This window comes from Sminthopsis crassicaudata, chromosome 1, assembly GCF_048593235.1.
Source record: "Sminthopsis crassicaudata isolate SCR6 chromosome 1, ASM4859323v1, whole genome shotgun sequence".
In the NCBI taxonomy this organism is placed as follows: domain Eukaryota; kingdom Metazoa; phylum Chordata; class Mammalia; order Dasyuromorphia; family Dasyuridae; genus Sminthopsis; species Sminthopsis crassicaudata.
Window position 1 is genome coordinate 12,324,245 of NC_133617.1, and position 21,336 is coordinate 12,345,580.

General features: G+C 63.9%; 1 protein-coding gene across 8 annotated transcripts in view; it reads right to left on the reverse strand.

Moving 5' to 3' along the window:
* Positions 1-16,949, reverse strand: part of SMTN (smoothelin) — a 31,543-nt gene extending 14,594 nt beyond the window's left edge. For 5 of the 8 annotated variants that reach the window (XM_074293498.1, XM_074293509.1, XM_074293454.1 and 2 more), the window contains exons 1-12: positions 16,789-16,924; positions 14,558-14,691; positions 8,527-8,675; positions 7,825-7,918; positions 7,663-7,741; positions 7,509-7,585; positions 4,679-4,769; positions 4,266-4,576; positions 4,037-4,103; positions 2,659-2,739; positions 1,977-2,540; positions 1,297-1,622 (exon numbers count right to left, since the gene is read on the reverse strand). In XM_074293498.1, the coding sequence (XP_074149599.1) occupies positions 1,297-1,622; positions 1,977-2,540; positions 2,659-2,739; positions 4,037-4,103; positions 4,266-4,576; positions 4,679-4,769; positions 7,509-7,585; positions 7,663-7,741; positions 7,825-7,918; positions 8,527-8,675; positions 14,558-14,608 (1,890 nt within the window). In that variant the 5' untranslated portion in view covers positions 14,609-14,691; positions 16,789-16,924. Of the gene's footprint in view, positions 1-1,296; positions 1,623-1,976; positions 2,541-2,658; positions 2,740-4,036; positions 4,104-4,265; positions 4,577-4,678; positions 4,770-7,508; positions 7,586-7,662; positions 7,742-7,824; positions 7,919-8,526; positions 8,676-14,557; positions 14,692-16,788 lie in introns of all 8 variants that reach the window. The other 3 variants (XM_074293479.1, XM_074293489.1, XM_074293516.1) reach the window with 2 other exon arrangements.
* Positions 16,950-21,336: the final 4,387 nt, after the last annotated feature.

The following is a 21,336-nucleotide window of genomic DNA, read 5'->3' on the forward strand; positions in this document are numbered from 1 at the left end:
CCGGCCTGGGGAGACTGAGCCCATTTTAGAGAAGGACGCAGGAGGAGAGAGGGAAACGCTAGGGACACATTTCCACACAGGCCCAAGAGGGCATGGCGGAGGAAAGGAGAGTGCTTTGGAGGGGCTGTGGGGGCCCAGACAAGAACCCCTGGGCCCACAACACACCTGACAAGCAGGTGGCCGCTCCTGGAAGTCCTCCCCACCTCCCCAGAATCCTCCAGTAACAGGAGCTCCCCATCTCTCCAGAATCCTCTAGTTTTAGGGAGCTCCCCACCTCTCCAGAATCCTCTAGGTTTAGGGAGCTCCCCATCTCTCTAGAATCCTCTAGTTTTAGGGAGCTCCCCACCTCCCCAGAATCCTCCAGTAACAGGAGCTCCCCATCTCTCTAGAATCCTCCAGTAACAGGAGCTCCCCATTTCTCTAGAATCCTCTAGTTTTAGGGAGCTCCCCATCTCTCTAGAATCCTCTAGTTTTAGGGAGCTCCCCATCTCTCTAGAATCCTCTAGTTTTAGGGAGCTCCCCATCTCTCTAGAATCCTCTAGTTTTAGGGAGCTCCCCATTTCTCTAGAATCCTCCAGTAACAGGAGCTCCCCATCTCTCTAGAATCCTCTAGTTTTAGGGAGCTCCCCATTTCTCTAGAATCCTCCAGTAACAGGAGCTCCCCATCTCTCTAGAATCCTCTAGTTTTAGGGAGCTCCCCACCTCCCCAGAATCCTCCAGTAACAGGAGCTCCCCATCTCTCTAGAATCCTCTAGTTTTAGGGAGCTCCCCACCTCCCCAGAATCCTCCAGGAACAGGAGCTCCCCATCTCTCTAGAATCCTCTAGTTTTAGGGAGCTCCCCATTTCTCTAGAATCCTCTAGTTTTAGGGAGCTCCCCACCTCCCCAGAATCCTCCAGTAACAGGAGCTCCCCACCTCCCCAGGAAGTCCAGACCAATCATCGTTTGCATTTGCTCTCACCCAGGACAGCCCACTTGATGTAACCATTTCCAGGGTCCGAGCAGGCGCCCCTGCCCGCCAGTGTCACTATCTGATCCCAGACTCGGTGCTCTCCCAGCTTAGCCCTGCCAAGAAGCAGGGGCAGCGGCCCTGGGGGCACGACCTCGGCACCAGCTCTTGTCCATAGGAAGGCGGTGCTCAGCGCCCCTGCCTGGCACTTCCAGGGCCTTTCCAGCAGGACCAACTTGACCCCCTTTCAGGTAAGAGCCCGAGACCCCCTGAACGAGAGCCCTTCTGCCCGTCCAGGCCACGCGGCCCCCCATTCTCCGGGGATGGAGCGCAGACCAGAAGCCTCACCTTGCTGAAGCGCCCCACGCTGGTGACATGGGGGGTGCTGCCCACACGTGTGGCCGTCCCGGGGTTGCTGACGTGGCTGACGGTCCCAGGGGTGCTGAAGTGATTGATGGTCTTGGGGGTGCTGACAGTCCCGGGGGTGCCGACGTGGCTGATTGTTCTGGGGGTGCTGACGTGGCTGATGATCCTGGGGGTGCCCACGTGGCTGACGGTTCTGGGGGTGCTGACGTGGCTGATGATCCTGGGGGTGCTGACATGGCTGATGGTGCCCACACCAGTGCTGTTGCCACTAAAGTGGACGGGGGTGCCCGGGAGCCCCAGTGTCAGCTCTGTGCAGGTGGCAAATACAATCAGGAGGGAGGGTGGCACCCCCCGGGCACACACCCCGGACCCAGCCCCGGAGGGGCCCATTCCTGGGCTGGTGCCTCCACATGCCCAGAGAATAGACCTCCCCCCCACCCAGAGCCCCTGATTTTCCAGGCTTTGTGACCAGGTTGAGCTCAAGTTCAGAAAAGCTGAGCCCGGACTCCCACCCTGCTGGAGCTTGTGCCCAGCTGGTGCCAGTTGGCTAATTCCAGGGCAGAGATGCCAGGGGAAGAACCCACCGAGGAGCAGTGCAGAAGAAGGCAGCAGACACCCCCCCACGGCCCGGACGCCCTCGGCCCCGGCCTCCCCTCACCCACCTGCCCTCTGGCTGCCCGCGGGGCCCAGCACCCGGCTGCTGACGGGCTGGCCCCGGCCGTCCTTGATCTCGATGGTGAAGGTGGTCTTCATGCTGGCGTCGCCGGCCGCGCGCGAGTGCGGAGCCTGCCTGGCGGTGCTGGGCTCCTCTGAGTCCGCCGGGGGCCCCCTCTCTCCGTTTTCAAGGGGCCTCCCCTGTGACGTGGCCGGGCTCCGCCCCCCCGGGCCCTCCTCTTTAGGGCGATCCCCGGCCCCCACTCGGACAATCAGGGGCTCTCCGTGCCAGGAGGAGGTGCGGGCGCCGCTGCCGGCGATCCTGGCCAGGACCGGGGAAGCGGAGGAGGAGAAAGAAGGGCCCGGCTCCCCTCTCCCGCCACCTGTGAGCCCGGCCCGCGGGGGTCCCGGCGCCGTGCGGTCCCCAGAGCCGAGCCGCCGCTGCTGCTGCTGGGGGGTCTGGGCCCCCGGCGGGGAGGGAGCCTCGGACGACGTGAACTTGCGGACCCGGTCGCGGACGGAGCTGGTCCTCTGGAAAGGGGAGGGGCCCGTGGGGCTGGCCTTCGGGAAGTCTGGCAGGGAGATCGGGGAGGGAGGGTCGGTGAGGGGCAGAGCCGGCAGCTCCGGGCCCCGAGACGCCCCACGGGGAGGCCGGGACTCGCCCCCTCCCACCCGACGCGGGGCCGCTACCTGGAGCCCGGGCCCTGCGGGGGGTGAGCAGCGACAGGGAGCGTTGGCAGGAGCGGGGGCTGGGCTTCTGGAGAGAGGGTACTGCCAGTGCCGCAGGGGAGCCAGCGGGGGTGCCACGTGCGTGCCAAGGAGAGAGGGGAAAGCCACGGGGTGGGGGGGGGGCGTGAGACGGAGAGCCTGCGAGTGGGCAGCGCAGTGCCCCCCACCCCTCCCTTCCCCTTACACACTCACATCCCTCCCCTTTACACACTCACCCTCCTCCCTTCCCCTTACACACTCACATCCCTCCCCTTTACACACTCACCTTCCTCCCTTCCCCTTACACACTCACCCCAACACTCTCACCCCTTCTCCCTTCCTCTTGCACATTCACATGTTCCTAAACTTCCTTGTCCCTCCCACACGCTCCTCACCCCAAGCTGGAGACCTTCCCAGGCTCCGTCCCCTCTCAGGAAGGGGATGTCATGGAAAGTGCTCTGGCTCTGGAGCCAGGAGACCCCCCAGCACTTAGTTGCCCTGTGCCTCAGTTTCCCTCTCTAGATGAGATGGCCTGAGGAAGATGGGAAGGGCAGGGCCACGCTGCCCCAGGGTGGATGTTTTCCCCCCATGATGCCCCCTGGAGCCTTGAGCCCCTGGGACCCTCCCTGAGGGCCCTCCACTGGAGCACTCTTTGAACCCCCAAACTGCCTTGAGATGCTGTGGTGAGTAAAGGCTCAAGGTTGTGGAAGGGATGCTGGGGTGGGGGCATGCCCAGGAGGGCGCTGGGGGCGGGGAGCCTGGGGCCCCGTGCCCAGGAGGGCGCTGGGGGCGGGGAGCCTGGGGCCCCGTGCCCATGGGGGAGTTGGGGGCAGGGAGCTGATGCAGCCCTTATTGGGGAGAAGAATGCAGGCGCCCGCAGTTTCCCTTTCAAGGCTCGGCCGGCCGTGGGATAAACAGACCCTCCATCTCCCGGCCCCGACAGCGGGCCGGGGATGGCAGAGATGCTGCCCGCTGGCTGGGGCCCAAGTGTGGGGCCTGCGCCGCAGCCTCCCTCCTGAGCGGACCCATGCGGGCCCCCCTCCAAATGAGAACCCTCCCTCCCTCCCTCCCTCCCTCCCTCCCAAGGCCGGGCCCGCTTCAGGAAGGCTTCCCCGAGACGAGAGCCGGCCTGCTCTTCCCTGATGGCAAAGGGCCGGGGGCCCCCCCAGAGCCCTGAGGGAGTGCCCAGGCCCCCAAGAGAGAGCAGGGGCTTGTCCAAGCCTGCAAAAGGGAGCCCGAGGGAGTTCCCAGGCCCCCACAAGAGAGCCCAAGTTGCCCAGGCCCCAAAGCTGAGGCCGAGGGACTTTCTAAAGGCCCTTCTCGGGCACTGACGGGGGACCAGCTAAGCCCAAGTCCTTACCAGCTTTCTTCTGGTCGGGGGTCCCGGCCACTCTCTCTGCCACCTGCTCCCTTTGGTCCTGGCCCACCTGAGGAGATGCGCAGCCTCGATGGTCCCATTTGTAAGGCTCCCGCCCGGCCTTCCCCACTGAAGGCCCCCACACCCAGCGGCAGGGAGGCCGTCACTGGGAGACTTGACCGCCTCCATCTTCCACTCCCCCCCAGCCCCTCCCCCGGCCCAGGCCACCTACCTCACCACTCTGGGCATGGCTACCTAGAAGCTGGACCGACGTGTGCTCCTGAGGCTGGTCAGGGCAGGGTCTGGGGCTCGGGGGGGCTGGCAGAGGTTGGGGCTCCTCGGGGCTGCTGGCCCTGGGGGGGCTCCCGGGATCTGGCTCCTCCTCCGGAGAGGATCTAGGAGGCCTCTCCCCGGCCTCCTCGCTACCTGCCTCCGCTGGGCACCGGGCCGGCTCCGAGGAAGAAGGGGTGGAGGGCGGGGTGGGCGGGCCGGGAGGCGTCGGGCCCAGGGCGTCCAGCAGCAAGAGAGGCCCAGAGGCCATGTCTGGGGAAGACAAGGAGTGAGGAGGCCCCAGGGTGGCCGGGGGCCTCCTCCCTAGCCCTCCCGCCGGGCTCCCCAAGCCCCAGGGCCCCGGAGCAGCCTTACCGTCCAGCTCCGGGCGGGGGGCTGCCTCTTGCCACTGACCAGTCTGGGCCTGGCTCTGCGCTTGCTCGGCCTGCTGTTCTCGTTCCCTGGCCTGAGAGGGGCAGACACAGAGATAGAGATGGAGAGACAGAGACAGAGAAACCGAGGAGTCAGAGACAGAGGTCAGAGACAGAGGTCAGAGCCAGAGAGAGACAGAGATAGAGAGATAGAGACAGAGACAGAGAGAGACAGAGATAGAGAGATAGAGACAGAGAAACCGAGAAGTCAGAGACAAAGACACAGAGAAGTCAGAGAGGGCCCAAAGAGAGGCCGTGGCACTGGGCCTGAGGCGCCCCCTCTGCTTCATGGCCGCCAGGGCGGGCTGGCTGCCACCCATGCAAAGTAGCTGGGAAAGAAAGCTGGGGTGGGGCCCAGGTAGCCAGTCCTGCAAAGGCCAGAACCACCCTGCCCCACCCCCACCAGGGGCACACTGGAGGCTCAGGGAACAGGAAGTGAGCCCCAGATCACCTAGTCCAACCTCATTTCACAGACAGGGAAACTGAGGCACGGCATCAGGGCAGAGCCAGGGAGAGAAACTGAAGGAGAGCTGCGCTGATGGAGGTGGAGTGAGTCGGGGCTAGGGCAGCAGGGGGGGGAGGAGGCGGCACCAGGGGGAGGCGGCACCAAGGGGGCCCACACAGCTCTGGATCTGGGCCTAGGTTGCCCGGCCAGCGATCTCTAGTGGCAGCTCTCAGCACGGCGCTCCCCAGGCTGCTCACCCAGGGACCCCTTGGGCCCCTTGGCCCACACCTGCCCCTCCCCTTCTTGGGACATGGAGGTGAAGATGGAAGGGTCATTAGGACCACACGAGGCCGGGGGGGGGGGGACTTTCTCAGGGGGATGTCACTCTCTCTTCAGCTGTAGAGCAAGAAACCCCAGGCTGCCAAGCTGAGTCCTACGGCGTCCCGAGAGCTAAGAAGGCCCTGAGAGCTAAGGAGGCCCTGAGAGCTAAGGAGGCCCCATGTCCTACAGAGGCCCCGAGAGCTAAGGAGGCCCTGAGAGCTAAGGAGGCCCCATGTCCTACAGAGGCCCCGAGAGCTAAGGAGGCCCTGAGAGCTAAGGAGGCCCCGAGAGCTAAGGAGGCCCTGAGAGTTACGGAGGCCCTGAGAGCTAAGAAGGCCCTGAGAGCTAAGGAGGCCCCGAGAGCTAAGGAGGCCCTGAGAGCTAAGGAGGCCCCGAGAGCTAAGGAGGCCCCGAGAGCTAAGGAGGCCCCGAGAGCTAAGGAGGTCCCGAGAGCTAAGGAGGCCCCATGTCCTACAGAGGCCCCGAGAGCTAAGGAGGCCCCGAGAGCTAAGGAGGCCCCGAGAGCTAAGGAGGCCCCGAGAGCTAAGGAGGCCCCGAGAGCTAAGGAGGCCCCGAGAGCTAAGGAGGCCCCGAGAGCTAAGGAGGCCCTGAGAGCTAAGGAGGCACTGAGAGCTAAGGAGGCCCCATGTCCTACAGAGGCCCTGAGAGCTAATTAGGCCCTGAGAGCTAAGGAGGCACTGAGAGCTAAGGAGGCACTGAGAGCTAAGGAGGCCCTGAGAGCTAAGGAGGCACTGAGAGCTAAGGAGGCCCCATGTCCTACAGAGGCCCTGAGAGCTAATTAGGCCCTGAGAGCTAAGGAGGCCCCAAGTCCTATGGAGGCCCTAGGAGCTAAGAAGGCCCTGAGTCCTATGGAGGCCCCGAGAGCTAAGAAGGCCCCGAGAGCTCCACAGGCCCTGAGAACTAAGGAAGCCCCATGTCCTATAGAGGCCCCAAGAGCTAAGGAGGCCCTGAGAGCTCCACAGGCCCTGAGAGCTAAGGAGGCCCCGAGTCCTACGGAGGTCCCAAGTCCTACGGAGGCCCCAAAAGCTAAGAAGGCCCTGAGAGCTAAGGAGGCCCCGAGTCCTACAGAGACTCTGGGAGCTCCTCAGGCCCTGAGAGCCTCCAGAAGTTACAGAAGCCCTGAGAGCTTCAGATGCCCCAAGACCATGTGGCCTAAGCCTGCAGTTGCCTGTGGGGGAAGCTGAGGCTCAGGAATGGGCGGAAGGTGTAGTGAGGCTCCATGGCCCGACCTCCTCATCCTACGAAGGTGATGAGACTCCAGTCTCGGGAGGAAGAGCCTGGTGTCTCAGCCTGCAGCTCATTTTATATCTGAGGAAACTGAGGGCAGGGATTGCCCCAAATCGCCCAAGATCACACGTGCGGGAAGGGAGGCTGGGTGGCCTAGGGGTCAGGGATGCCGGTCAGGGACGGGTGGGAGTTGCCGGCCTCCAGCCCTGGGATTCCACTACTCTCATGTCAGAGCTGGAGGAACTGGGGAAACGCTTCTGATCTTCCCAAGTTAGCACCAAAGGACTGGGGCCCGCCAGCGCCCCCCCGCACCCCAAGCAGCAGTTAGCTGGGCAACAGCCCTGGCCTTTCACCCACTCTCTGCGAGAGCCAACAGGAGGAGCACCCAGTGGCTTCTGGGACCCCTTCCTCTGTCCCAGGGAGCTCTTGGGTAGGGAGGAGGGCCGTAACCCCAGTAGAGACCCTGTCCTGGAACACAAGCGGTTCCTTTGTGCGGCTTCTTTGGGCACCTAGAGGTGCAGAAGTGTGGGCGCAGGGCTACCCCGGGAGCCCCCGGCTCGTCCCGTCTCTGGGCCCCCTATCTCTCAATCACCCCCAACTGGCCATTATCTGGAGTGACCGTGACGCACTCACTGCGCCAAAGCTCCGCCCTCCCTTGAAAGCCTCCTCCTGGGGGGGTAGGGATCCAGACCAGCAGGGGCGTAGGTGGCCAGGGCAGCCATATCTTCTCCCTCCCACCTCCTCCTTGGCTCCCACTCACCTCCTGGCGTGCCCGCCTCCTGGCTGCCCGCCCCTCGTCCTCGTGGGCGCTCGTCAGCCTCCCCGCCAAGGTGGCCGCTGGAAGGAGAGAAGGGAGCGGTCAGGGCCGGGGCAGCGGCGGGAGGGCTGGCACCAGGGGGCGGGAAGGGGCCTACCCTCGATCTCCTGGGCACGCACGCGGCGGATGGCAGCACGGATCAGCTTCCGCTCCTCGTATTCACCGGCCGCCCGCAGCTGCGAGGAAGATGGATGAAAGGGGTCTCCGTCGGGCCCCTTCTGCCCCCGCCCGCCTCCCTCGCCAGGCTCTGGGCCCTCACCAGGGTGGTCAGCTCTTCCACGTCGCTGATAGACTCGAGCTTTCCGGACAGCAGGGCCAGGGCCACCCGCTGCTCCTCCTCCTGCTGCTGGGAGCTGGGGGCACAAAAAAACAACAAGCACTTATTAGGCACCTGCTGTGTGCCGGGAGTCAAAGCCAAAACCACTTCCTTGTGAAAGGAAGAAAGGGAGGGAGAAAGGGAAGAAAGAAAGAAGGGAAGGAAAGGGAGGGAAGGAAAGAGGGAAATAAAGGTGTGAAGAGAAGAAAGAAGGAAAGGAAAAATGGAAGGAGAAAAAAAGGGAAGAAAGGAAGGCAGGGAAATGGAGAAAAGGACAGAAGGAAGGGAGGGAAACAGAGAAAAGGAGGCAGGAAGGCAGGAAGAGAGGAAAGAAGGGAGAAAGGAGGGAGGGAGGGAAGGGCACTCGGGGAGCCCTTCCATCACTAGCTAGCTCGTGGAGTGCAGTGTGACATGGCAGACAGTATCAACATCGGAGGGACAAAGTCCTGCCTCAGATGCTGATACGGAGTGTCAGGTGACCCCCGAGCCTCAGTTTCTCCATCTGTGTTGTGGGCTGGGGCTTTGGGCACCCCCAGGTCCTGTTCAGGATCCAGGGTCCTTTAGCCAGCTGACCCCATCCATTCTGCAGATGGGGAAGTTGAGCCCTGGGCACCGCTGCCAGGGGGCCGAGGGGCGGGAACTCACTGCAGCCAGTTCTCCTTGTTCTCCAGCCGCTCTGCCCGGAAGCGCTTGGACGCCAAGGCCCCCTCGTCCCGCTCGAGCTCCTGCCGCTGGAGCTCGCGGATGGCCGAGCGGATCCGGCGCCGTTCTGCCAGGTCCAGGGTGACTTCGAGCTGGGGACAGACAAAGGCGAGTCCCGGGGTGGGCTGGGGCGGCGTTTCCCAGGAGGGGAGGGGCTCTGCGGGTGCCACCCACGCCGGGCACACAATGGGCAGCCTGTGCAGCCCGCACACTCGTGTGCAGGGGGCCGGCCCTGGGGCCACGGGTCCCGCCCGGTCACGGGGAGGCGACCCCCGCAGAGCTCGGGACCGCGGGGCGGGCTCCTTCAGGGCCATCGAGACCCGCGATTCCCACTTAGAGGGAGCCGGCCCACTCCCCTGTCTCCCCAGGGGTCCCTGACAGCCGTCGCTATGAGCCTCCTGCCCCTCAGATCTCCGTATCTCCTGCACTTGGCGCCCAGAAGGGGAGGAGGGTGAGCCCCTCGGGGGTCCCGGCACCAGCTGCTTGCTCAGGCTGGGCCAGGACCCCGGTCAGCTTGGAGACAAGGAAGGGTTCTGGGTGCCCAGAAACTGGGAGCCACAGGAGCTTCTAGAGCAGGGGAGCAGCCGACATTCAGAAAGGTTCTTAGGAGCACAGACATAAGCAGCCAAGCAGCCCCTTCTCCTGGCCCTGCAGACCCAGCCCAGAGACCAGGGGGCACGGGGCAGGAAATCCAGCTGGTTTTCCCTGGGGTAGCCTAGCTATGCTGGGACGAGGCAGGGGCCAAATGGCTGGGGGGGACCCCCGGAACAGAGAAAACCAGGAAGGGCCAAAGAACGGGATGGCAGCTTAGAACGGGGGGTGTCAGGGTGGGAGGGGGCTCAGTACAGGGGATGGCAGCGCTGGGAGGGAGGCTTAGAACGGGGTTGTCAGGGTGGGAGGGGGCTCAGTACAGGGGATGGCAGAGATGAGAGGGAATAACAGTCATTTGGTGGATCGGGGGCAGAGCCCTTGCCCTCCCCCCTTCTGCCCAATAACCCAAGCCCAGAAAGGCGGGGGGCTCTCGAGATAAGGGGAAACTAAACTCCCACTTCCTGGCCCCCAAATTCTGAAAACGAACGGGGAAAAGAGGTGGGGAGAGCCCCCTTCTGGGTCTTTTCCAGCCCACCCCCATCCCGATCGGCCCTCGGGCTCAGGGGAAGGGGGGGTTCCTGTGGGAGAGGCTGGGGGGGGAGCCAGGAGGGGCAGAGGGAGGAGAAGGGAGGAAGAGCGGGGGAGTGGGAGGGCCGGCAGCAGGGAGGAAGGCCGAGGCCGGGGGTCTGGGCCGGCAGCAGGGAGGAAGGCCGAGGCCGGGGGTCTGGGCCGGCAGCAGGGAGGAAGGCCGAGGCCGGGGGTCTGGGCCGGCAGCAGGGAGGAAGGCCGAGGCCGGGGGTCTGGGCCGGCAGCAGGGAGGAAGGCCGAGGCCGGGGGTCTGGGCCGGCAGCAGGGAGGAAGGCCGAGGCCGGGCCCCGGCACATCTCCGTCCGGCAGAGGAAGCGGCCCCCGGGACGGGGCAGCGCCGAGGGGCCCCCAATCACCTGGCGGCCTGGGGCTCTCAGGGTCCCTGGGGGGCCGGGAAGGCAGCCAAGTCCCCACGCTCCGAGGACATCCCCGCCCGACCTCCGGTCTTCCCAGGCTTCCTTCCAAGGAGCTCCAGTGACCATGGGAACTCAGTCACCCCTGGGGGCTGCTGCCCCGGCAGGTTGGGCCGGCCCCCGGCTTCCTGAGGGGGAGGGGTGGCCGACAGGAAGGACTCCCGGCCGGGGCCATTTCCTCCGGGCTCTGCGGCAGGGGGAAAAGGCGGGAGCCCCCCTCTGGGCCTTGGTTTCCCTTCCTGTAAATTCTTGGGGGTGGCCTGGATGGGGAGACCCGTTCTAAGCCCCCTCAGGTCCCTGGCCCCCTCCTGGGCCCGGCTGTGCTAACAGGGAGGGGGGGGCCGGCTGTCCCCCTCCTCCGGGACCACGCTCTGCTTGCGCTCAGGCATCCCAGTTAGACATTAACAGGGCGCGCGGGCGGCCAGGTTATGCCCGGCTACAGGTGGGATTGGGGGGCCTGCCTCCCACTGAGCCTCCTCCAGAAGCCCCATTTCTGCGCCTGCTGTATACCAGGCACACGGGTGGCTGACCGGACGTCCTGGCCCAGAGCCAGGCCCTGGCTCAGGGGATCCCGATCTACCCGAGGGGGAGGGGGAGTCTACTTCAATCATCAAAACTAGGTGGGGAAAGCCCCTCGGGAAGATCCTGGGAGGCTGGGGGCCAGGCCAGGTGGGCCACTCTCCTCCTCCTCCTCCTCCTCCCTCCAGCAGGGAGACAGTTAATGAGTCAACAAGAAAGTACAAAGGGTGATTGTCTGCAGCTGGGGGGGGGGGGGGAAAAGGAGAGGCGGGAGGGGAGGGGCAACCTCCCAGGGCCGGAGGGCCGCCCCCAGCCAGCTAGAACAATGCCCTGTCAGAAGAGGGGAGTGGGCTGGGGGAGAAGACAGAGGAGGCGCTCCAAAGGCCCCCTCCCTTCTCCCAGGGACCCTCCCAACAGCCCCGAGGGCTGGCAGCCAAGTGGCAGCGGTCCCCCCACTTAGGGGAGGGAGCCCGAGGTCCCAGTAGTACAGTCTCCCAGGGCCAGAGGAAAGTGGAAGGGTCAGCCCCCAAACAAGGAGGAGGAGAGTGAGCAAAGCTAGGGCGCCTGGAACCCGGATGTCCCAGCTCCGCCATCCCCTGTTCTCAGCCCCTCCCAGCCCTGACATCCCCCGTTCTCGGGCCCAGGAGTTTGAGCTGAGACACAGTACACCCTCGCCCTCCCCTCTCCCGGCAGGGAGCGCGCCCGTGGGCAGCGGCTGCTGGTTTAAACCAGCCAATGGCACGGGCTGGCAGCTGGGCCCCGCCCCCGAGCGCCAGGCTGTGCCCTCAGCCTCCCAGCTCCTGCCTGGCTGAGGTTGGGGAAAGGGAGCCCCGAGTCCCGGGCCTGGGGGCTGCAGGGGGGAAGGGCCACAAGTGTGGGGGTGGGGGCTCCAAAGGAAGGTGAGGGGGGGAAGGGCTGCTTGGGGGAGTAGAAGCGCCCGGGCGCTCCGGAGTGGGGTGGGGGCCCGCCACTCACTCTGTACTCCCGCCCCTGCAGACTCGAGCCCAGCCCCACCCGGCCGGGCTCCCCCCCCCCCCCCAGCTGTTGCCACGTGCAGCCCCCAGCCCGCAGGAATGTGTGGGAAGGGAACCGGAAGGGGCCCGAACCTCCAGGCCCGAGGCCGCGGAGCCGGGACTGCGGGGGGCCGGGGCCACTGGGCGGGAGGGGGCCGGGCGCCCCTGGGACCGAGGCGCCTCGGGAGCAGGCTTTTCCCTTATATGGCCTGGTGTTCTCCCAGAGCCCCTGGCGGGGAGCGGGAGCCAAGCAGCCCAGGGGAAGCTGGGACCGGCCTGCCAAGGCAGGAAAGCCAGGGCCCAGACCTGGCCCCCCCAGCGACTGCCCTCTGCCCCCCCCCAGCAACTGCCCCGTGCGTCTGCCCTCTGCCCCCCCCCAGCAGGCAGGGGGAGAAGGGGAGAGAGGAAGGGGAGGGAAAAGAGGAGGAAGGGATAGAAGAATGGGGTGGGGAGAGAGGAAGAGGGAAGGGGGCGTCCCCTCCGCCCACCCCCCTGCCTCCCACCAGGGTTTGCCCCAGATGTGCAGGGGCCCTAGTGACAGGGATGGCTGGCAGGTCCAGGATCCTCCTCCTCCCCAGAGGGGAAACTGAGGCCTAGAGAAGCATATGGGCTTATCCAAGGTCACACTGGGCGGGAGCCACTGGGAGAACTTGAACCCGGATCCTCGGGGCCCAAATCTAGCCCTCTTCCTGCTGCCTGGGTCCTAGCCTGGCCCCGCACTCTGGGAAAGGAGGGCCCCTGCCAATATGGCCACACCTAAATGGATGCTTCTGAGCACGAGTCCCCCCAAGGTCCACCCTTGGGATCCCCGCAGGGAGCTCCGGGCAGCAGGACCCCTCCTTTCCAGCTCTCCCGCCTCCTCACGTGTCCCCCACTGACCCCCTGGGAGAGCTAGGATCCCCCCCGAGGGTCACCTCCCCATCAGACCTCGTTCTAGGGGCTCCCCGGATCCCCATTTGTGCCTCACTCCCAGGAGGGCAGGGCCTGCCTGCTTGTGGCCTAAACCCAGGCCCCAGGCTGCTCCCTCAGGACTGCTGAGAGCCGGAAGCACTTATTATGCCCCTACTATATGCCAAGCCCTGGAGACTAGCTATCCCAGGGGTCCCTCCTGGAGGGGGTCTTATGTTCTATAGAAACCGGATGTGTGGAGACACCCCAGATCTGGAGGGAGGGCTGGGAAAGCCGCATGGGGAGCCCCGGGGACGGCACAGGGAGCCAGGGAGCTCTGTCCCCAACACCCAGATGTAGAGAGGCAAAGGAGGGCTGGGAGGCCCAAGAATGACCCAAGGCCTGGAACAGTCAGCTCCAGGCCAGGCTCGCCTCCCTCCAGGAAGCCGAGTGCTCCGGGAGGCTCAGCCATAGGCCCGTGCTGGGTCAGCAGCCTCCGCTCCCCTCCTTCCTTCCTCCTGTCCCCTCCTGACATCCCTCCCTTCCTTCCTGCTGCCTCCCGAGGGGGCTCGGGGCCCCCGAGTGTCAGGGCCCTTCCTGTGGCTCCAAGCCCAGCCCCCCAGCCGACGTCCCCCATGCCTGGGAGTGCCGAGAACTTGGGGGGCCGGGAGGACCCCCCATCCTGAGCTCCTGCCACACCGGCGCTTGCTCAGCCTCCCTTCTGCAGCTCCCCCTCCTGGAACAAAAGAGCTTCCAGACCCTCCCCAGAGAAGCGGGCCCTCGCCCCCCTGGGCCTCCCTCCCTCTAGCTCGGGCTCCTTGCCCACGGCCAGGCCCCTCTCTCCTCCACATCTGCCATCAGGCTCAGGCACGGAAGCCAAGGGTCCTCTCGGCGCCCGGACGCAGCCTTGGTGAGGAACAGACAGAACCAAGAGGGGATGAACAGGGGGCCCAGTCAGAGCTGCGAGACCCTCAGAACGGTGAAGGCCAGAACTGAGGGGACCAGGGAACAGGGATGGCAGAGAGGGAGGGGGCTGAGAACAGGGGGCGTCAGGGCTGGGAGGGACCCAGATACTGTGCAGTCCACGCCCCCCATTCCACAGCTGAGGAAGGAGGCCCGGCCGGCCTGCCTTTCCCAAATGGGAAGTGGCTAAGCTGGGCCGGGCTAAGCCGGGGGCTCCCGGGCCCGGGGCCAGCCGTGGGATGCTCGGCCTCCGGGGGCTGCCAGGCTGGGTCTGGGCCCCTGGACCTTCTCGAGCGGGGCTGAGTGAGCCCGAGTGAAGGCGGTCACGTCCTGGGCCCACTCTAGGGGGGACCCCGAGGAGCCAGGCTCTGTCAGGGCCGGCCTCCACCGAGCCAGGGCCCGAAGCTGGCCAGCCCTGCCAAATTCCTGGGGCAGCCGGGGTGGGGGGGGGGTGCGGGAGGAGCGGGAGCCAGAGAGGCCTGGGTGGCGCTGCCCCCCCCTCGCCCAGGGCAGAACCCATGACTCCTGGACTGTTTAATCAGGGGTGGGGGAGAGGCGGGGTTGCCCGCCCCTGGCACCCAGGGGGGGTAAATTCCACAGGGGCTCCAGCGCTGACCCTGTGGAACCACATTCTCAGTCTGAAGATTCCTCAGACCCCCCCCCCCCAGAACTCTATTCCCCGGAATCAGGGGAAGCTCTTCCCTGCGCCCCTGGAGGAAGGAAGAGTGAGCAACCGAGACAGTAGGAATCTCTGGGGGGATGGTTCTGGGCCTCAGTCTGCTCATCTGTAAAATGGGCTCTAACTCCAGGTCTCCTTAGGAGACTTAAATGGAGGAGGACGCTCCATGTCCAAGCACTAGAAAGCCCCCTCCCAGAGAGTTCCTCCCGCCTCCCTGGAGCCAGGGGCTGGAGAGGAAGGGCCCAGCAGCCTCTGCTTAGGCCCTAGGGATGATGGGAGGAAGGCAGGGGGGGCCTGGCAGGGGCTCCGGGCGCACTCACCAGCTTCCGCAGGGCTCCTTCATCCAGCCCGGCCAGACCCTCATCCGCCATCTTACAGCCTGCGCCTCCGCTCCCTCTCAGGGACGATGCCGAGGGGCCAGCGACCTTCAGCACTCGGGCCTCCCCGGGAGATTCTGCAACAGAGTCCAAGGGGGCCGTGAGAAAGGGGGAGCGAGGCAGGCTGCTCCTCCCCCACCTGCTCCACCGCCGGACCTCGCTGCTTCTGAAGGCAGGTGGGGGAGGCCCGAAGGCCCCGGCCCAGGGCTTCTCCCTTCAGGGCTTGGGGGGCCCCCCGTGACATGGGGGTGCTCGGGCTCCCTGCGCCAAAGGGCCATGGTGAGGAACAGACAGAACGGGGCTGAAGGGCCTTCGGGGGCTCTAGGGGACCGCTCCATCCCTCCCGAGGCTGCCATCTTGGAGACTGAGTGTCCCCTGAATGTGAGAAGGAACTGGTGACCCCAGCGGAGCCAGAGCTCACCCAGCTTTAGTTGGGAGGGGTCTAGGACAAGGGGGGGCCAGTTGCTAGGCAGTTTAGAACAAGGGCTTGGTAATGTGGGAAGGGGCCCCGCGCCCCGCTCTGTGAGCTGCCTCTTGCCCTCCGACACTGTGGCCGGACACTTCCCCTCTGTGTGCCCCCATTTCCTCATCAATGCAAAGGATGATTGGTGAGGGGCTCCCGGCTGGTGAACTGCGCCCCGTCCGCCTTCTCCCGGAGCCCCCCGGCCCCCCGGACAAGGGCAGGCTCACAGAGCCAGAAGTGTCAGCGGCAGCTCCGGGCTCGGGGCCTGCTCCCTCGGGGGGGGGCGGAGGGGACCCCCGCAGTCAGGGTGCGAAGCTCTCCTTGGGCACCCCGGGAAGCTGTGGCCCAGAGAGGGGGCTGGCCTGCCGGAGCTGCTCCGGGGGGGAGGGGCAGGGGCCCCGATCCGGGCACTTCCCGCCCTCTCAGCTCCCTCCAGACTGATGCCAGGGGGCTCCAGGGCACCCCCACGTGGCTGGCAGCCCCCCCCCAAGGAATGCCGCCTCCTTTTTCTTTCTCCTCACTCCCACAGTGGCCGCAGCCCCTGACTCAGCCCCAGCTGCTGTTAGTCACGCCAGGCTGGCTCACCTGGGAGCTCCTCCCTTCTTGTCCCGCCCCCGACAGGTCCCAGGCACCCCCGAAAGGCCCCGCTTTCCCCTCTGCCCATCACCCAGGCCCAGCTGGCACCTCCATGGCGCCTTTGAGAGGGGTCAGGAATCCCTCTGCCCCTCCCCACCCTGGAGGTCACCCCCCCCATCTCCAGGTGAGCAGGTTCCAGAGGTGGGAGCTCACCTTCTTTCCCAGGAAGGGGGGGATGGAGAGTCAGAGTGGGGGGGGGTGAAGGGGGCCTGGAAACCTGCGTCATGGGCAGTAATCACCCACGCTCTGTCTGCAGTCCCCCCTCCCGGGGTCACTTACTCCTTAATGTAATCCCGTCCACCTCAGGGGCCTTCTCCCTCCTCCTCCTCTCCCCGCCTCCCCCCCTGTGGCCCCTGTGCCCCCCTCTAAGCCGTTCTGGCCCCTGACACCCCTGCTGGGGTCCCCCCTCTCAGACAGGAGCCTTCAGAGGTTAATAATGAAGCACCTACTATGTGCGCAGCTCTCTACCCAGGGCCCCGTCAGTCTGGGGTCCCCGCCCCCCATCTCAGCAGCCCCGTCCCGGTGGAAGCCCGGCCTCCAGCGCCCTCCAAGCGGCTCTAGTCCCGGGAGCCCCTCTGCCCACGCGCCGGGTGGCCTCTCCCGGGCCTCGTCAGCCGTCTGTGCGGGACAGCCCATCACTTGGGACCCGTCTGCCGCAGCCCTTCCCCGGCCCATCCCCGATCCCGATCCCGCCGTCCCTCAGGGCCCGTCTGAGGCTCTCCGCAGTCCGGCGCGGGCGTCCGCGAGCCCCCGGGGCGTCTACGCGGTCCCGAGCCTCCTCTACACGTCTCCGGGTCTGTCCTGAGCATCCTCAGAGACAATCTCCGCGTCCCCGAGGCCGGACTAGGCGGTCCTGGGCATTCTCTCCGCGCTCCCACAACCCCGGGGCTCCGACTGCACGGTCCTGAGAACCGCCCCCCCAAGGCCCCACTCCACCGGGCTGCGCTCCCGGAGTCCGTCTACGCGGTCCCAGAGCCGGACTAGGCGGTCCTGAGCATCCCCGGGCCCGTCTCCCCGGTCCTGGGCCACCCCGGGCCGGCTACGAGGTCCTCCCGGCGGCAGCGCGCACACCCACCTGGGCTCGGCGGCCCGCGCAGCCCCGCGCGCCCAGGTCCATGCACCGGCTCCGTCCGCCCCCGCGCTCCGCCCGGTCCGTGTGGCCGCCCTCGGCTCTCCGCCCGCCGCCGGCTGACCGAGGTCCGTGGCGCCCAGTCTCCTAGGGACACTGCCCGGCCCGCCCCGCCCGTCCGGGGTCCGGCTCCGCAGGCCCCGCCCCGCCCCGCCCCTCGGCCGCCGTCGCCGCCAATCCGTCGCCGCTCCCCGCCCTCTCAGCCGTTTCCCTCCCGCGGTTGGCTCGATTTAATTTTGGGTAACGCCTCCTCACTGCTGTTCCTCCCTTCGAGACTGGGTCCGCCGACTTGGCGCACAGCCTCCTGGGGGTTGTAGTCCTCGGCTCCTCCCTTCTTCCCCCCACGCCCCCGTCTTTCCCCCACCGCGAGCCTGCCAGCGCGGACTTGCCGGCCCCTCCCCTGCTAGGGCTTGAGACTCTACCCCTCGCGGCGAGAGGCTGGCTCTGGAGCGGGCGGCTGAGCTCGCTCCTCCCTCCTGCCTCTCCTCCTCTCCCCTTTGTTCCTAGCCGAGTCCCCCTCCCCTGACCCCGCCTTCTCCCCTCCGTCTGGGAGCCTGGACGGGGCGGGCTGCGGGGACTGGCGGCGGGGCCGAGAAAGCCGGGCCAGGCCGGGGAGGGGGAGGGGTGCAAGCACAGCCCCTCGGTCCGGGAGCGAAGCAGAGCGCACCCTTTGCAAAGCTCTGAGCGCCGGAGCACCGCCGGCCTCGGGCTGGATCGCAGCCCGCACTGATTAGGCGCCTCTTCCCTGCGGTCGGGGCTAGCAAGCCAGCATTAATTAAGCACCACTCCCAAAGTCAGGGATGAGAAGCCAGCATTAATTAAGCACCACTCCCAAAGTCAGGGATGAGAAGCCAGCATTAATTAAGCACCACTTCTAAAGTCAGGATTTAGAAGCCAGCCCTGATTAAGCTGATTAAGGTCAGGGCTAAGAACAAGTGTTTACTGAGGGCTCCCTTTTGCTTCTTTCATTAAAGGTCATGGGTCCAACCCTTCTTTGAACTGGAGACAAAGGCCCAAAGATGGCTGTGGGGAGCTTATAGGCTCACAAGTTGTAAATGGTAAAACAGGATTTGAACCCAGAACCGCTGGTGACTACTCTTTAAGGATGGAATGAGGAGACTCTGCTGCTTCTGACTGGGCAGGGATGAACCTTTTTCAATTTCTTCTAGAACATTGAAAAATGGGTTTATGGGGGCAGCTAGGTGGCGCAGTGGATAGAGCACCAGCCTTGAATTCAGGAGGACCTGACCACTTAACACTTCCTAGCTGTGTGACCCTGGGCAAGTCACTTAACCCCAGCCTCAAAAAAAAAAAAAAAAAAAAAAATGGTTTATCTGAAGACACCCCGACATTTCTAGAGCTCAATATTTACTGGGCGGGAGACTGGAAAATGCTCCAGCTTAAAGAGGCCTGAACAGGAGGCCGGTGATGGGGACCACCAGGGTCCCGTCCTCCCTGCGCCCCCCAGAGCCCTCTGGGGCTCCGAGCTGCCGACCTCCCTAAGGCACCAGCCGGGAGGCCCAGGGACCTGGGGAAGCGGAGGCCGGAGAGTCCGGATCCCCCCCAGCCCAGCCCAGGCCCCGTGGGAGGGAGGGCCGTGAAGGCAGGCGGAGGCTGCCGGCCACAGATCTCTAATGCGTAATCCCCCAAGGGGGACCCCCCCCCCAGCCTGGCCCCAGCAGTCAGGACGCAGATAACCAGACAACGTCTCATGGGACTGGGCACAGCAGTGGATGGGAGCAGCTTCTCTTCCTGGCCTGATGAGGAGATGGCTGCGCTTGGTCTCATAGGAAGGACCCCCCCCCTCTACAAGCTAAATGACCCTGAGCCACCTGGCCTTGGCTTCCTCATCTGCAAAATGGGTCCATAATAACGCACCTAGGTTTATTATAAGGCTCAAATGAGAGGGTCTTTGTAAAGAGCTCAGCTAAGGGCCTGGCACATAGTAGGTACATTAAAATTTTATTTTTGGCCTCCATTCCCATACCTAACATCGTGCTTTGCACATAGTAGGCACTTCAAATTTTTTGTTGAATTAAAATCTAGACTAGAGAACTGATATTTTGAACCAAGTGCTGCACTTTATATTTAGCTATCGCATTTCCTTTTCATACAGGTATTTTTCCGTTGTGTCCGACTCTTTGTGAGCCCATTTTAGGGTGATCTTGGCAAAGATATTGGAGTTCTCCAACTTATTTTACTGTAAGTTACAGTAAATGGAAGCAAATAGGGTTAAGGGCTTTACCCACAGTCCCCCTGCTAGTAAATGGCTGAAGCTGGATTTAAACTCCGGTTTTCCCGACTCCATGACTATTGTTCTATCTACTATGCCATCTAGCTGCCCAGTTTCCATTTCGGGACAAACACAATGTGCACACGTGTCTCTGGACATGTGAAGTGTTAGAGCACGGATCCATATGCACATGTGCCTCTGTTGTGCCCTGTGTAAATGTTGGTCCGCCCGTGGGGACCCATGACTGCACGGAGAGTTGAAGCTGAAGGCGGCTGGATAAAGCGCTGGGCCTAAAATCAGGAAAATCGAAGTTCAAATCGCATCGCAAATACTTTCTGGTGTGACTCTGGGCAAGCCATGTCATTGCTGTCTGCCTCAGTTTCCTCATCTGTAAAATGGGGATAATAATAGCACCTACCTCCCAGACTTATTGTGAGGATCAAATGAGATATTTATGCAGTGCTTAACATAGTTTCTGGCACATAATGGATGCTTAATTGTTCCTTTTGGAATAATAACTAAAAAAAAAAAAAAAAAAATGGAAATGGTGCTAGATGAGCCCGAAAGGTTCTTCTAGCTCTAACCCTGGGGCTTTGCATCTCTCAGTGAGGATGAGGAGGGTTACAAGGTACTTAAACACCCGGCTTCAGGCAGGATCCTGGGCCTAGCTCTTGACCCTCCCTGCCTGGAAGGGAAGAACTTGACTAAAGGGGGTCCTGGAGTATCAGGGGCCAAGGAAGGGGGCGATGCAGGGGGGATGGAGGGGATGAGATGAGGGAGGAACACGTGGCCACGCCCAGCCTCTTCCAGAGGGGCTCGGGGGAAGTTGGATGGATGGGAACTAGCCACTCCGCCAGCTACAATATTTTGCTCAAATCCAAACATCTGAAAATAAATATTTTAAGAATCCAGCCTGTGCCAGACCCATGAGTCACCGCCAGCACCCAGATGGGGACGACACCTTGGGTGCAGAGGCGGGAGGAGTGGGGGGTGGGCAGCACCCAGGATTGTGCAGGGCCCCGGGGAGGGAAAAGCAGGGCCAGACAGACCTGGAACCCGAGGAGCCTGAGACGGGCCGGGAGAGGAGACCAAGAGACCAAGTCTGGTTTGGAGTGACTCATTTCCTCTTCTACAAACAGCTATGGTGTATGAGGGAAAAGGAGAGTCGAAGGTTCTTTCTACCCTCCCGGCTGTGACATCCCCAGTTCTCAGGCCCCTCCCACCCTGACATCCCCTGTTCTAAGGGTCACAGATGGGCTGCATCCAGAATGCCATCTGGCAGAACCCAGGAGGTCCAGAATTCCTTGGGAACAAAGGACTCAGGCTTTCAGCTGTGGGAGCCCCTCCCCGCTCCCCGCCCCATCCTACCTCGGCCCACCCAGGAGCTAGCCCAGCCTGCCAGTGACTTCCAACCCTGAGCTGGGTGTAGCCGGGCCTGTCCCAGGCCGAGTCCTGGCCCAAAGACACGGGTCTTTATCTGCTCTCAGAAACAAGGCCGGTGTCCCGGATGGAGTTTGGGGTGCGGAGCAAGAACCAGAAAAACGTGTTCGGGCTGGGAGCCCAGAACTCAGAGCCTAGAGCCGGGGGGGGGGGGGGCAGCCTCCTGGGGTCTCCCTGTCCCTTGGTCAGAGGGAGCACTCCCCTGGATCGGGCTGGGGGTGGGGGTTAATGATGATGGGCAGCCCAGGGCATCTGGGCTGGCAGAAGCGGAAGTCCCAGCAGGGAACCCCTGTTCTGCCATAGTCTAATCTAGCAAATTCAACCAGCATTTATTAAGCTCCTCCTGTTTGTCAGGCTCTGTTCTCAGAGCGAGGGTTACAAAGGTGACAGAATCCCTGTCTTCAAAGAGCTCTGGTTCTAGCAGGGATGGGGGCGCAGGGCAGGTGGCAGGGGCTCTGGGGGCAAAGGGGAGACCCAGGCAGAGTCCAGGAGGGAAACTGGAGAAGGATCCCAAGTGGAGGGGAGTAGAGAGAATAAAAAAGAGGGAAGAAAGGAAGAAAGAGGGAGGAGAAAAAGACAAATAGGCACAAAATATTTGCCTGTTGAGTACAGAACAATGTTTAGGGAGCAGGCATGTGTAGTCCTAACAGTTGGTGGAAGCAGGTGCTGGAGGTACGGAGCTTAGGAAGAACACGCCAAACATGCAAAGGCCTGGAGGTAGGACTTGCAGGGAACACTGTCTCTGGGCACCCAGGAGGAAGGCTGGCACGCAGCACAGGCAGGTGAGCCCTGTGTGACCTGCCCCCAAAGCCAGCACGAAA